Source organism: Alosa sapidissima, chromosome 24, assembly GCF_018492685.1.
Source record: "Alosa sapidissima isolate fAloSap1 chromosome 24, fAloSap1.pri, whole genome shotgun sequence".
Classification (NCBI taxonomy): Eukaryota; Metazoa; Chordata; class Actinopteri; order Clupeiformes; family Clupeidae; genus Alosa; species Alosa sapidissima.
The window spans coordinates 13,226,296-13,240,751 of NC_055980.1; the positions used below are offsets into that span (position 1 = coordinate 13,226,296).

At 43.3% G+C, this 14,456-nt stretch overlaps 1 protein-coding gene across 4 annotated transcripts in view; it reads right to left on the reverse strand.

The window, feature by feature from the left end:
- Positions 1-1,083: 1,083 nt before the first annotated feature.
- scn4aa (sodium channel, voltage-gated, type IV, alpha, a) overlaps positions 1,084-14,456 on the reverse strand; it is a 45,326-nt gene continuing 31,953 nt past the window's right edge. For all 4 annotated transcript variants that reach the window (XM_042082290.1, XM_042082287.1, XM_042082289.1 and 1 more), the window contains exons 16-26: positions 13,353-13,763; positions 12,683-12,803; positions 10,837-10,991; positions 10,338-10,511; positions 9,694-9,816; positions 8,005-8,283; positions 7,666-7,719; positions 7,330-7,467; positions 6,860-6,961; positions 6,113-6,383; positions 1,084-5,782 (exon numbers count right to left, since the gene is read on the reverse strand). In XM_042082290.1, the coding sequence (XP_041938224.1) occupies positions 4,356-5,782; positions 6,113-6,383; positions 6,860-6,961; positions 7,330-7,467; positions 7,666-7,719; positions 8,005-8,283; positions 9,694-9,816; positions 10,338-10,511; positions 10,837-10,991; positions 12,683-12,803; positions 13,353-13,763 (3,255 nt within the window). In that variant the 3' untranslated portion in view covers positions 1,084-4,355. The remainder of the gene's footprint in view (positions 5,783-6,112; positions 6,384-6,859; positions 6,962-7,329; positions 7,468-7,665; positions 7,720-8,004; positions 8,284-9,693; positions 9,817-10,337; positions 10,512-10,836; positions 10,992-12,682; positions 12,804-13,352; positions 13,764-14,456) is intronic.

Sequence of the window (14,456 nt, forward strand, 5' to 3'; positions counted from 1 at the left end):
TAGATTCATGAGAATCATTTGTGTTGTCATTAACTAATCATGAAGATATATCAGACCATCCCCATTGTTTTTTCTTCACAAATCAGCCACTGGCTATATACAAAGTATCAGTTGGAATCCTGCATAAGACGTTAGCACAGGAATTAGGATCTGAGGCAGTGGTCTTTACTCCTAATTTACTCTGACCTTTTAATTTTGACCTGAACAGTATGTAAGGAACTCAAAGGGTCATGAGGAAAATATCTCCATGCAGTAGCACACTCTCTCCAGCCTGAGCAATAATATTATATTATACAATATACATATGATGAAGAATAGCAGGTTCACCACTTCAGTCCACTAAAAGCTGGCATGGGGGAAGTTACATTTGTCATTTAAATTGCCCAAAGGAAGACTTGGACAATCGCTAACTGATGTTTCCTACTTTATAACAAAACTTGTGTTAGTGACGATGATACCACACTTTTCAGTACAGCACCTGGTAGCTTACCGCAAATTACTCAGCTTATAGTGCTTGATGTGTGATACACATACATTTGATGTATCTGTACATTTGAGTATGCAACATAATGTGCTATATTAAGAGGACTCTGTGTCAGTAGGACCAGTAGGTTAACTACAGAGCCGGGGATTTAAAAGCTGTCTTAACCCAGCTGTTTGAGGGGCCCCTGAACACCATGGCTGATAACACAATTTCCCGCGCTATGGCTGTTTTAGCACAGGCTTTAAATAGTGGGCGTGCAGCAGCCAGGTGGTGTGGGGGCATTAAGTAGATGATGCAGTGTCACTACAGAATCACTAGAGGGCAGACATCCAAAGAGGAAAACGTGTCTTCTCTAAACCAGTATCTCCACGGTATCGGCCAGCATACAGTAGAGCATATAGGCTACTGTTGCCTGACGCCATGCACTAAACACAACCCAAGAGCAGCTTGACTAATCACAACAGCCATATTACACAGCAGGCAAGAACACAGCTGTGCCAGACATGTAAGTGCAACAAATACACAGAATCCATTTTTTTAAAAAGCAGTCACACCAATCACCTGTACAATTAAAATTCAATAAGTCACACACATATTCATCTATTTTAGAATAGTTTATTCTAATAGTTTATTTAATTTACACAAATATAATTGTCTTCTTTGATAATACAAAGGTAACATCTAGAAAAAAGAGAAATGCTTCCAACACCATACAATAAACATTATATACAGGCAACATGATTGGTAGTTTGGCAAGCGAATAGCCTCGAGCACTGAACAGGATTCTCCTTTCATCACAAATGTAAACAATGGCAAAAACAATACAATTTACATCACACTAATTAACACAAAAGTGCATTCACCATTGATGATAACCTGATGCGTTGATGGTGAGGTGCTCTGCATAGTTTGAGGGAAGAAATCCTTATTTTTTAAAAAGCGCTTTATTGTTTTAAGACGAGGAGAACTTAAGAGTTGGCTGAGCAGATGCTGCGTTCATTGTAAGTAAAAAATTAGGAGAGCTGACATTTCGCATTTTCATGTGAATGGGATTTCCGTTGGAAGGAAATGAGTTTGCAGTTCAAAGTTTTCATCACAAACGCACTTTTGAATTTCCACCCAGTTACCTTGAATGCAGCATGAATATAAAAGAGGTGTTTCAAGTGATGAAGGTAGCCTATTCTTACTTACATTAGAAAAGAGAAAATATCTAAAAAACACTGAGAAAAACAAAAGGCGCAAAAGTGCTAATGAGTTCAATTAAATGTACATTGTAATGTGGTTTGTTTATTTGCTTGCAAAAGAAAAGCATTTGTTTATACATTAAGACTTATATCACTTTTAAAAAAATCTCTCGCAAGCCAATAAAGCAGTTCTTTCTTTAAACAAATTATTTGTCCTTTTAAACGCGCCACAACAACCAATGATTGTTTACAAATGAGTGTCTGACTCTGGAAGGGGACTGTCAAATATGGGCCAGATATGGGCGAGGGTCAAAGGTCAAGGTACCAATTCTAAAGGCAGCATCTCCATTGGGGTTAAGACTGACGATCAACAGTGACTGGAAAGAGAGCTGCAAAACAAGGATCCAAAACCTCTAGTCCTTCCCTCATCTTGTATTGAAACCTTAAAATGTTGTTTATATTGTTTTTGATTGGTTTAAATAGATCTTTATAGGTAAGCACTTGTTTCTTTCCAAAGAAGACAAAACACTATTCGGATCAACCTTAATAGTACCACTGCCCAAAGGCAAAATGACTGTTTTCAAATAGGTTGGTTGGATGTTTCACAGCCAGAAAACCTAATATTTACAATTTAAAACAAACTCTGCATATTTATAACATCTTTTGAGTGGCATTTTTACAACAGCATCTACTTTACTTTTACTATTTTCACTTTTCCAACTTTTTGAGAAGCTGTAGTAACTCTTTTTTCCAAGGGTTTATAGCAAATATGCAGGTGTAGGTAATAATAAAGCTCTTGTACTGACTGACAAAATGATAATACTATTATACCAGCAAGACCAACATACATCTGTTGTAAACATATAAATCACAGTGACAATCATACCTCTGAAAACACTACAGAAAATAAGAAACTGTCCACGCATGGTTATCTTTTTATACATGTTTATATTCGGATGTATGGGGAAATTGACAGGGGGTATATAAGCAAAGAGTCCAATTTTTGTAGGAATTAAATTAATACCTGTGGAAGATCTGGAAGAGTCAACAGAAAGGTAAAAGGGGGATTTAATTTTTTTTTTTTTTAAATGTGCTACTGAGTAACTGCTCAATGAGCATATTAGTCATTTTTAAAATAAAAGGCAATGAGGACTCTTGTTAAATCAACTGAACAATTACTTGAAAATAAAAATACCAATAACTCTGTTCAGTTTGCACAGTGAATATGCAAATGGAACATTCCAGATGGAGGCCTTATTTGCTTTGCGTGCTTATATGCTGTGATGGGCCACTGCAGAAACTGGGAGGTGGGGGGGCAGTTATAAATAGTGCAAACTAAAGGGTGGCACACGGAAAGGCCTAGAAGACTCATTACCATAACTACCAGCTGTATACAGGAGGAGGGGGAGAGGAGACGGCCAACTTACATACTCTTCCTGTTGTGAAAATAAAATGTCCTATTCAAGCCAAGAAATCTTACATTCTTTTACCATTACAAAAAAAGTGTAAATAATAAAGATACAAAACCAAACTTTCCGCTCTAAAACAATTAAATAAATTAATCAATAAATAAGGCTCACAGCATAAGGGATATAAAGACAATAGCCTGTACTAAGCATTGTTACATCGGGCTTGTTGGACATTATCTTTGCTTGATTTTTATCACCATAAATAAAAAATAATTTAGATATTGATTTTTTCCAGACCTACTCAAGAGGCTGAACTTATTTTGAGTAAAAATTACATAAAATTTCTCAAATTTATTCTCATATCATATTTACTATGCGACATGTTGATGCTATTAATATTTAAAGAGATTGTTTCAAAATAATTTCTTTGTTTTGTGCACCAATATGTAACATTTTCCTGTTTTGACAAACACTGTAACCTGTTCACATTCGGGTCACCGTTTCAGAAACTTTCTGATTTCAGCTGGTGCAACACTGATTTGCAAACATCTGACCAACAGACACTTATACCCAAACTGTTGACGAGCACAATTATTTTACACTACATGGAAAGTATTTGCTTTGCCCTGAAAGATTATTGTAAAACCAAGTTATGCTTATATCTGTTGCTGTCTGTTCTTCTACTTAGATGTAGGATAGTATATTATATGAGAGTATGTGAGAACTGAATAAACAAACAAACAAACAAGCAAATAAATGATTAAATGGAATGTTGACAAATCAGTGTTTTACTTGAGCTGAGAGCAGAATGTTTGCGGCGGACATTTTGAAGAAGTGTACTATTCACATTTGGGAAAACGTTGAAGTGAAACGTGTTTAGATATTAACATTAGCCTGTGCATATTTTGATAGGGGAGACAAATGACAACAAATAAAGACTCATTATTTTATGAATAAAAAAAGAAAGAAAGCAAACCTTCCTTACCCACACACCTGTAGCCCACTCTCTACGGATTTTGTGCGATTCCATCTCGTTAAGTGCTGTTAAGTGCTGGTAGGGTACGTGTGTGTGTGTGTGAGTGTGTGTGTGTGTGTGTGTGTGTGTGTGTGTGTGTGTGTATGTATGTGTGTGTGTGTGTTTGTGTGTGTGAGTGAAGTGCCCCTCCCTCTCTCCCACCACCAAATGTAACCTCTTGCTCATTTTCAAGTCGAGGGTTGCCGCCCCATAATCCCGAAGAGTGACTCAGCCACAAATGCCACCATGGGCGCCCGGTCCGGTCATACCACAGACTCTCTGAGTGCCGCCACCTCTTCTCTGGAGAGGGGCCGGGGTGAGACCTCCTGGGGCGCCGCATGCAGCACCACCTCGTTGGTCACCTCCACGGGCACCACCAGGTGGTGTCCCACGGGCGGCCGGGGGTAGGTGGCGTGGTGCTGGGATTGGAGGTGCGGTTGTAGCCTCGCCGAGGAGGTGGGGGGCAGTTGCGACGCTGCTGACTGCTGTTGACCTATAGGGAGATTCGACGGTTGGGGAACGACAACGGCGGCGGTGGTAAGGGTGGTGCTTGTCGTGACAGGGGCGTCGGCCGGTGTGGGTCTGGCCTTCATCTCCAGCGCCAGGGCGAGTTCGGGATTGCTGCCGTACAGGGCATTCATCTTGCGTGCAATGAGCCCCTCAGTCTCAGACGGCTGGTCAACGTCCTGCGCCGGCCGCACCTGGCCTTTGTGCCGGTGCAGGTATGCGGCATGGCGGGCGCCACGCCGGAACAGGTACGCTCGGTAAGCACGCTGCAGCGTTACGGCCGCCTCCTCCTCCTGTTTGCGCCGCACGGTTGTGGTGATGGGCTCGAACGACGCCGACGTGGGGTTGTTCATGACGAACTTGAGCTGAATGCTCTCGCGCATGGCCACCATCTCGATGGTGTCGCCCAGCACCTCCTGCGTGAGTGCCAGCAGAATGTCCAGGCAGTGGATCTTGTCGCCGATGCAGATGGGTAGGTCCATGGCGATGAGCCGTAGTCGGTTTGGCTTGGGGATGCGGAAAGGGGGAAGAAGCGTGTGGCAGAATTCAGATATACGCTCGTAGGGGATGAACTGCGTGGCCTCCGGGTCGAACTTCTCCCACGTCTCGTAGAACATCTCGAAGTCATCCTCACAGAGCGCGTCACCGCTCTCTTCCTGTGCCGTGTTGAAGTTCTCCAGGATGATGGCGATGTACATGTTGACCACCACCAAGAAGGACATGATGATGTAGCTGCAGAAGAACATGATGCCCATGCCTGGGTTTCCGCAGTTGCCCCGCACGTCCGACCCCGGGTTCTCCACGTCAGGGTCACAGTCCGGCGGCCCACTGTTCAGGATAGGCAGCAGGAGACCGTCCCAGCCAGCCGAGGTGGTGATCTCAAAGAGGCAGACGAGGCTGCTGCCGAACGTCTCGAAGCTGAACATGTCGTCGATGCCAGCCTGCTTCTTCACGTAGGCGAAGTTGGACATGCCGAAGATGGAGAAGATGAATATGATGAGGAAGAGCAATAGGCCGATGTTGAAGAGCGCAGGAAGTGACATCATCAGAGCAAACAGCAGTGTCCTGATGCCCTTGGCACCACGGATCAAGCGAAGCACACGCCCGATTCTGGCCAATCGGATGACACGGAACAGGGTGGGCGACACAAAGTACTTCTCAATGATGTCTGACAGCGCAAGGCCTGAGTACACAGAACACACCAGCGTCAGTAAAAAGATGTCATGGTAACATACACTGTAGGAGTATGACAGCTTCTTCTTGATAATGTACAGTACACAGTACATTTCACACAAATCTATTTACCCCCAAAAAATGTAACTAAAAACTTACTTAAAACTTAAAAGACTTGTACAATAGTACAGTTGAATAGAAATAAACACTGTGTTCACTGTGAGCCTTGCTCAAATACTTGGACTAATTTTACTTAGACATATTATTAGAAAGTAAAAGTAATCTTAGGTAAAAGCATTCTGCCCTGCCAAAATAGCCCAGATAAAAATAACACACTTACCAGCGATAGAGAGGATAACGACAACAAAGTCAAAGACATTCCAGCCAATGGTGAAGAAGTAGTGTCGGAGGGCGAACAACTTGAGCAGGCACTCGCCAGAAAAGACTATGATGAAAGCCAGGTTGATCTTGTAGAGAACGTCCTCCTTCTCTGCACTCTGGTCATCTGTCTCGACCATCATGGTCACCATGTTGAGGCAGATGAGGATCATGATGAAGATGTCGAAGAACTGCTGGGAGATGATGTCGTATATTGCGCCCAGGATCATATTCTGGATGACAGGAAGTGACAGGAAGTGGAGAGTCAGTGGAGGTGGTGGCAACAGAGCTGAGATTTTTAACTTCCTTCTTTGCCCAGGTCCCTTTTTGAATTATAGGCTTACATCTATTCAATTCAGTTCACTATAAAGTTCACTAACACAGCACAATAAAATTCACTAACACAGATGTTTGAAGGAGTGGAAAATCGTATATTACCAGTTGCCGTTCTCCCAGAGCAACTTGTGGTTAAGTGTTTTGCTCAAGGGCACAACGGTGGAAGCTGGGAATTGAACCCACAACTTTTCAGGCTATTTCATGCTAGCACAGGGGTTAAGGAGCTGGGCTAGCATAGAGTTCTGTGGCCTGAAGGAGAATATGAATGTGAAGGAATTTAACCCTGTTAAGTAGAGACGATTTGTTTTGCGGTTACTTTTTCAAGTGTGTGCTTGCTGGATGTTTGAGAATGGGAAATAAAAGTGTAACTCACACTCGGTCTAGGGATGGGCTTGACTGGTTTCTTCGAGCCCAGTTTCTTCATGGCCTCATGGTACTTCTTCTGCTCCTCTGTCATAAAGACCGCACCTCCAAAGTACAGTGGAAGAAATGAGACCAATTATTCTTTTCCTTCAATAACACTTCGACCTTTTGGGATTATCAGTGTGAAAATGTCACAGCTGACAAAAAAAGATATAATTAAAGCTGCAGTAAAAAATTACAAAAGTCGATATCTTGCTACAACAACAATACAACATTAATTTGTATTTGCATGTTTATTTGTTTGTTTAAAGTTTTGCTGTAAACAACATTCAGGTTCTAAAAAAATAATAACAAGATGCACTAAATGTGCAATTTTACGTCTGTACTGTGTCTACTGTAGTTTTGCCCATTTAAGTGTGCAGTGTGTGTGTGTGTGTGTGTGTGTGTGTGTGTGTGTGTGTGCAGTGATTTGGTGCTTATCTTTGACTTCTGCTGGTTGAAGTTGTCGATGATGACGCCGATGAAGAGGTTGAGGGTGAAGAAGGAGCCGAAGATGATGAAGATGACGAAGTACAGATACATGTACAGGTTGATCTCATACGACGGCTGCTCCTCTGGCTGGACGAGAGGAACAGAGGAGGGAATGTCACATATGGCTACTGACGCGACCTGAAATCACCTGACACTGTGTTTGAGTGTGGGTGGTGCATCTCTTCTTCTGTGCGTGTGTGTAGCTATATAATCTTTTTATCAATTGCATACAATAACTTTGACAATAAGATTAAAGTACTGATTGGAGCCATTTGGTAGCAGTACCTCTCGAGAATCCACTGCTGCATACATGATGTCCATCCAGCCCTTGAATGTTGCCTTAGAGAGGACAAATAAATTATGAAACTTATTTTTATTTGATTAAAAAGGCAGATTTATTAAACATTCATCACAGTCAGTGACTCACCACTTGCAGCAGAAACAGATACCCATATTTTATATAAAAAATAAGATGCACAACATTTAGAATTTTTTATTTATTCATTATTTAATTGATTTTTTTTATCAAGTAATTGCCTGGCCTTGCCTAAGTGTATAGTGCATGATTTCACAAATTATACTTTTTTCAAATTCAAGGTCAGATTTGGTTGACCAGCAGCTCACCACTTGCAGTAGGGAGAGGTAGCCAAGGCCCACGTTGTCGTAGTTCACCTTGACGTTGACCCAGCGCACCTCATTTGTGTGCATGAGAGCTATGCAGTCGCTATGGTTGTTGACCACGTCAATGGGAAACATCTCGTCGGTGGTAGTATTGATGCACTTGTAGAACTTTCCGGCAAACAGGTTGACACCCATGATGCTGAAGATGAGCCAGAAGATGAGGCAGACGAGCAGCACGTTGAAGATGGACGGGATGGCGCCTACCAGCGCGTTAACCACCACCTGTCGCCGTGGAAATGCCAAGGGGCCGGAGGTCAACAAGGAGTTTACACCGCCAGAACACTTTTATACAAAGCGACAAACAAATGTAGAATTGCAAAAACTATGTTATAGTTATAGTTAAACCAAATGAATTGAAAACCATACTAATAGTCTAAAAATAACAACAACAACAAAAGGGAGCTATAGGCTTACTGGTCTAAGGTATGAGCTACACCAGGCGCGTAACTGAAGCGTTCGTTCGCGATGCGTAAAATCCATTTTAGATGAATGGTCTATTTTTTTCGAACGTACGCCCCACTGTCACGTCTCGTGTAGCTACTTCCATTGATTATAATGGAAGCTCGTCAAACTCAGAACGGAGTTGTCTAGAAATTCAATGGTACAGTAGCTGTTAAGACTCTGTAAAAGTGACAGCACAAGAGGCTCTTTTAGAGAGCCACGGACCTAAATTCATTTACAATCATTTACAATCCAACTGACTGCAGTATGACATGGAGACACATGTATAAAAACTCATATCTAGCTTTTTTGGGTGACAAACTCAAAAACGGGAGGCGAGTGTGATTCATTGATATTAATATTAGCTTTGCTAGATAGACTTGCATGCATGTTACAAGGACACTGGGCCATGTCATGTAAGGAACATGGTGCTGCCAAAAAACGGAAACATAGCCTACATTGCAGAGCCACTTCAACTTTATTATTATATGGTGAATAAATGTTACACGACTGTGCACAGCTCATATCACTATAAAATCCCATAAAACCGGACAAATATTAAGGCTCCCAATACATTTCTATGGAGCCGTAGGGTGAAGTTGATGGGCCATGTCTGCCTGCACGGAACTACTGGATTGCCATTGGCTCATCTGCGTTCGATGGGCGGGGTTTTGCGAACGGTCAATTGTTGCAGTAGACGCAACGCGAACGGAACGCTTCAGTTACGCGCCTGGTGTAGCTCAGCCCTAACCCACATCCAGTTAATTATGCTAAGCTAGGCTAACAGCATCAGACTGGGTTATTGCACACATCCTCTTTTAAGATCCACCACACTCCCACCCTATGCATTTTTGGAGCTAACTGTCTGTGTGAAAAGAGTCCAGACATATCCTTGCCCTCATCCCAGTTGCATGTTTATAACTGTTATCTCATCATCAGTACAAATAATGACTGATATAGATGACAAATGGGCTTGGGCTGTTAGTGTTAAAGGTACAAATTCGATGTCCTGTTTACTTTTGGCTTCTTTGTGTATGAAATGTGCTATATACATGTGCTATAAATTTGCCTTGCCTTTAATAAAAAGACAACATACCCAGAGCTCAACTGTCTGAATATAGACAATGACTTTATGACATCCATAATGGCATCAATAAAGCTAGACTGAAAATATCCCAGATGTTTGCGTACCCTCATCCCCTCAAAACGGGAGAGTGCTCGGAGAGGTCTCAGTGCCCTGAGCGTACGGAGCGATTTGATCGGCCCCAGCTCAGCGTAGCCCAACAGGTTAGCAGTAAGACTGATGAGTGACACCTAGAAGGGAGGAAAACACATAGCAAAGCTTAGAGCTGTTTAGAGGACACACCGGCACAACACACGCGCACACACTCACCGCACACACGCACACACGCACACAAACCCTGCTAATTGTAATGTATGTACAGTAATTACAGTGTATTTACTAATACACTGACAAGACAGTGATTAATTACCGATCTAATGATGTCTAATTTTATGTACTACATTTAACTCAATTAATTTACCTAATAACATTACCCATATAAGTATATAAATTACATGAATAATTGATATAAACAAATGAATGAATGAATGAATGAATTATTGATATCATTAAAACTTGACATGACAAACTAGCTTTCATGCACTCACTTGCAGTCCTTGAGGAAGGCATTTGAGGAAACAAAGAAAAAAGCTCTTGCTTCACATCTGTGTTCATGTGCATACTACATTTAAATATCAGGCTTAGGTTTCAAAACAACTCCACAATAAAAATAGCTGTGTCTGGTTATGTGGCCCGTGATGACTGTACTCACGTCGACGATAAGGAAGTCCAGCCAGCACCAGGCATTGGTGAAGTAGGTCTTGAAGCCGTACGCCACCCACTTGAGCAGCATCTCCACTATGAAGATGTAAGTGAAGACTTTGTCTGCGTACTCCAGAATGATCTTAATCGTTCGCCGTCGCTCAATGTAAATGTCCTCAAAGGCCTGGAGGAAAGACAGCATAAGATTATGAGGATGCTATTCAGCCCAACTTACTATAGTGAACTTTCTACTGGTATAGTCACTGGATCAACTTGGAATTAAGTGCCTTGCTCAGGGTTACTATACTGGTAGCTCCCGATACTGATTATGGTTCACATGATTTGTTAATGGTTTCAAGAGCTGATTGTTTGAGGTTGTGAAATATTAACAATTGTTAACGTAAAGTAATATGGATCCTTATCAATGTCTAATGTTTGTTTATGTTTATTTTGACTGATTGTTAGTAAATGTATGATACTTTGCACAGAGGGCTTTTTGGAGCACGCACCAGAGCGCCACTGCTGAGGAGGATCATGAAGACGATGAAGGTCTCAAAGTAGTCGTGCTCCACGATGGTGAAACAGGCCCGGCGCAGGTTCCACCACTTTTTTCCCTTACCCTGCGAGACGTCAAAATCCAGACACGGGAAGCGGCGAATACACTCTAAAGGAATGAGGAGAGAGGACATAAGGGCATGCAGTCTAGAGAGGATAAAGGACCCAAGAGAGGAGATGAGGACATGAGGGCATGCAGTCTAGAGAGGATAAAGGACCCTAGAGAGGAGATGAGGACATGAGGGCATGCAGTCTAGAGAGGATTAAGGACCCAAGAGAGGAGATAGGACATGAGGGCATGCAGTCTAGAGAGGATAAAGGACCCTAGAGAGGAGATAGGACATGAGGGCATGCAGTCTAGAGAGGATAAAGGACCCAAGAGAGGAGATGAGGACATGAGGGCATGCAGTCTAGAGAGGATAAAGGACCCTAGAGAGGACATGAGGGCATGCAGTCTAGAGAGGATAAAGGACCCTAGAAAGGGCATGCAGTCTAGAGAGGATAAAGGACCCTAGAGAGGAGATAGGACATGAGGGCATGCAGTCTAGAGAGGATAAAGGACCCTAGAGAGGAGATAGGACATGAGGGCATGCAGTCTAGAGAGGATAAAGGACCCTAGAGAGGACATGAGGGCATGCAGTCTAGAGAAGATAAAGGACCCTAGAGAGGGCATGCAGTCTAGAGAAGATAAAGGACCCTAGAGAGGGCATGCAGTCTAGAGAGGATAAAGGACCCTAGAGAGGACATGCAGTCTAGAGAGGATAAAGGACCCTAGAGAGGACATGAGGGCATGCAGTCTAGAGAGGATAAAGGACCCTAGAGAGGACACGAGGACATGCAGTCTAGAGAGGATAAAGGACCCTAGAGAGGGCATGCAGTCTAGAGAGGATAAAGGACCCTAGAGAGGACATGCAGTCTAGAGAGGATAAAGGACCCTAGAGAGGACATGAGGGCATGCAGTCTAGAGAAGATAAAGGACCCTAGAGAGGGCATGCAGTCTAGAGAAGATAAAGGACCCTAGAGAGGGCATGCAGTCTAGAGAGGATAAAGGACCCTAGAGAGGACATGCAGTCTAGAGAGGATAAAGGACCCTAGAGAGGACATGAGGGCATGCAGTCTAGAGAAGATAAAGGACCCTAGAGAGGGCATGCAGTCTAGAGAGGATAAAGGACCCTAGAGAGGACATGCAGTCTAGAGAGGATAAAGGACCCTAGAGAGGACACAAGGGCATGCAGTCTAGAGAGGATAAAGGACCCTAGAGAGGACATGAGGGCATGCAGTCTAGAGAGGATAAAGGACCCTAGAGAGGACATGCAGTCTAGAGAGGATAAAGAACCCTAGAGAGGACATGAGGGCATGCAGTCTAGAGAGGATAAAGGACCCTAGAGAGGACATGAGGGCATGCAGTCTAGAGAGGATAAAGGACCCTAGAGAGGACATGAGGGCATGCAGTCTAGAGAGGATAAAGGACCCTAGAGAGGAGATGGGAGCTGTAAACATGAGGGGAGAGGGGCAGAGTGGGGAGTGGAGGACTGTAGGGGCGGAGTAGAGGACCAGACTGATAGAGTAGAGTTTGACCTGAGCCACATCAGATCAGGATCCTGTCAAGGTCATATGGAGGTCATATCAAATTCACATGGGGGCCATATCAGGGTTAGATCAGTGTCTTATCAGGGCCAGATCAGGGTTATATTAGAGCTATATCATAGTCAGTAAAAGGGGGAAATGATGTGGACATAAGTGGAGAAAAGAGGAGAGAAAAGGGGAGAGAAGTGAGAGGAGGAGAAGAAGGAGACCCACCATCAGTGAAGCAGGCCTCTGGATCCTCTGGTTCCGGCTCGGATTCCTCCTCTACCTCTGGTTCAGGTTCTGGCGGCCTGTAGTCCACAGTACTGCACACTGACGAGCCATCATCTGCGAGCTGAGACAGGAGCAGCACTCACTACCAATACCCAGCCAGGCCAGGCTAAGACAGCCCTTCTGAACTGACCAGAACTGAATTTGAATTTAACTGACATAATTGAAGGAGACAAGGCTGTACGATTTGTGTACATTAACACGACGATGAGATGATGAAAAACAACAACAAAACAATTCAGAATGTAGACCGTATCAACTTGAGTAGATCAGAGTATCAATCAGAGCGTGCAACAATGTCTGCGCCCTTGTCACCTGTCACCTCAACACTGGTCACCTTGACACTAGCATTCCAAGAGAGCAGAGATACAGTATAGAGGAATCAAAAGAATGTAAAAGAAACATATAGTAGAGGAAAGTTACTAGTTTTATGATTTGAAGATGAGATAGAAAGATGAAAGAAGAGAAAAAAAGAGAAACACAAGTGAGAAAAAAGAAGAGGAGAAATAAAGCAGAAGTAAAGAATGTTTTTGAGAGAGAGGGGTCTGATTCTATCCAGAACCAGTTCAGACAGCCTGCTGAAAACCAGGAAACAGCTGCATCACTGCAATACCTTCTTGGCTTTCTTCTCTTCATCATCATCATCGTCATCCTCGTCGGACTCATCACTCTCATCATCCTCCATGTCGGACTCGGCCTTGGCGATGGGCACCTTGAGCGTCCGGTTGTTTGGGTTGCAGTTGGGCATCCCATCCACTATCTTGTCCAGGTGATTCATGGGAAGGCCGTCCTTGTCCAGGCCATCTCCGGCGTCCCCGTCTTCCGCTTCGCCTCCGTCCTCAGCGGGCGGCTTCTTGCCCAGGACGCGCAACACCAGGGCGGCCACCTGGGCCTTCACCCAGTCCACACCGCGCGTGATGCGGCCAATTGCGATCTGGAGGTTGTTCTCACCATCATCATCACCTGCCGACAGGTTGTCTCCGCTGAAAGAGCTCAGCAGTAAGGCAAGAAACAGATTCAACACCTGAGAGAGAGAGGGAGAGAGAGAGATGTAAATATGTAAATGAATATGTAAATATCAAATAAATGTGTTTTTGCACATAAAAATATCAAGGAAGAAAGTGAGCACCTGAGGGAGAATAACTATGTGAGTAAAATGTCATTTCATATGATTTGATAATTTGATCTGGGAAAACCCATTACATGGTGAAAGTTCTCCAACTTATGATTCTGATACCATCCTAGCAACATCCAGGATTTTGGATGGTATCAGAATCTTAAGTTGGTGAAATTTCACCAGAGAGGGATTGAAACGGAACAGAAATCAAGGATTTTTATTCACCATGTGATGAGGTTTTCCCAGATCCCATATTTAAAGGCCAGACAATGAGAGAGAAAGAAATGGAATTGCATTAATGTATCTTGTGTAAAGCATACAATTCCCACAATCCCCTTTTTTGATGTGACCTCATGTCTGTGACCTCTGTATACCATGTCACAATCTGCTTCGCCTGAAAAGAAAATGTTCAATAAGCTCTCTGATGTCTGCAGCTATAAAACGGAATCTTTTTCACTCGTAAAGCGGCGCATCTGGTGTTGTGATCTCACATATCGTGTGTGTGTGTGTGTGTGTGTGTGTGAGACTGACGCGGTGACAAGGCATTAATAAATATTATGTTGTCTTGCAGGGTGGAGCAGAGCAGAGCAAGGCTATCTT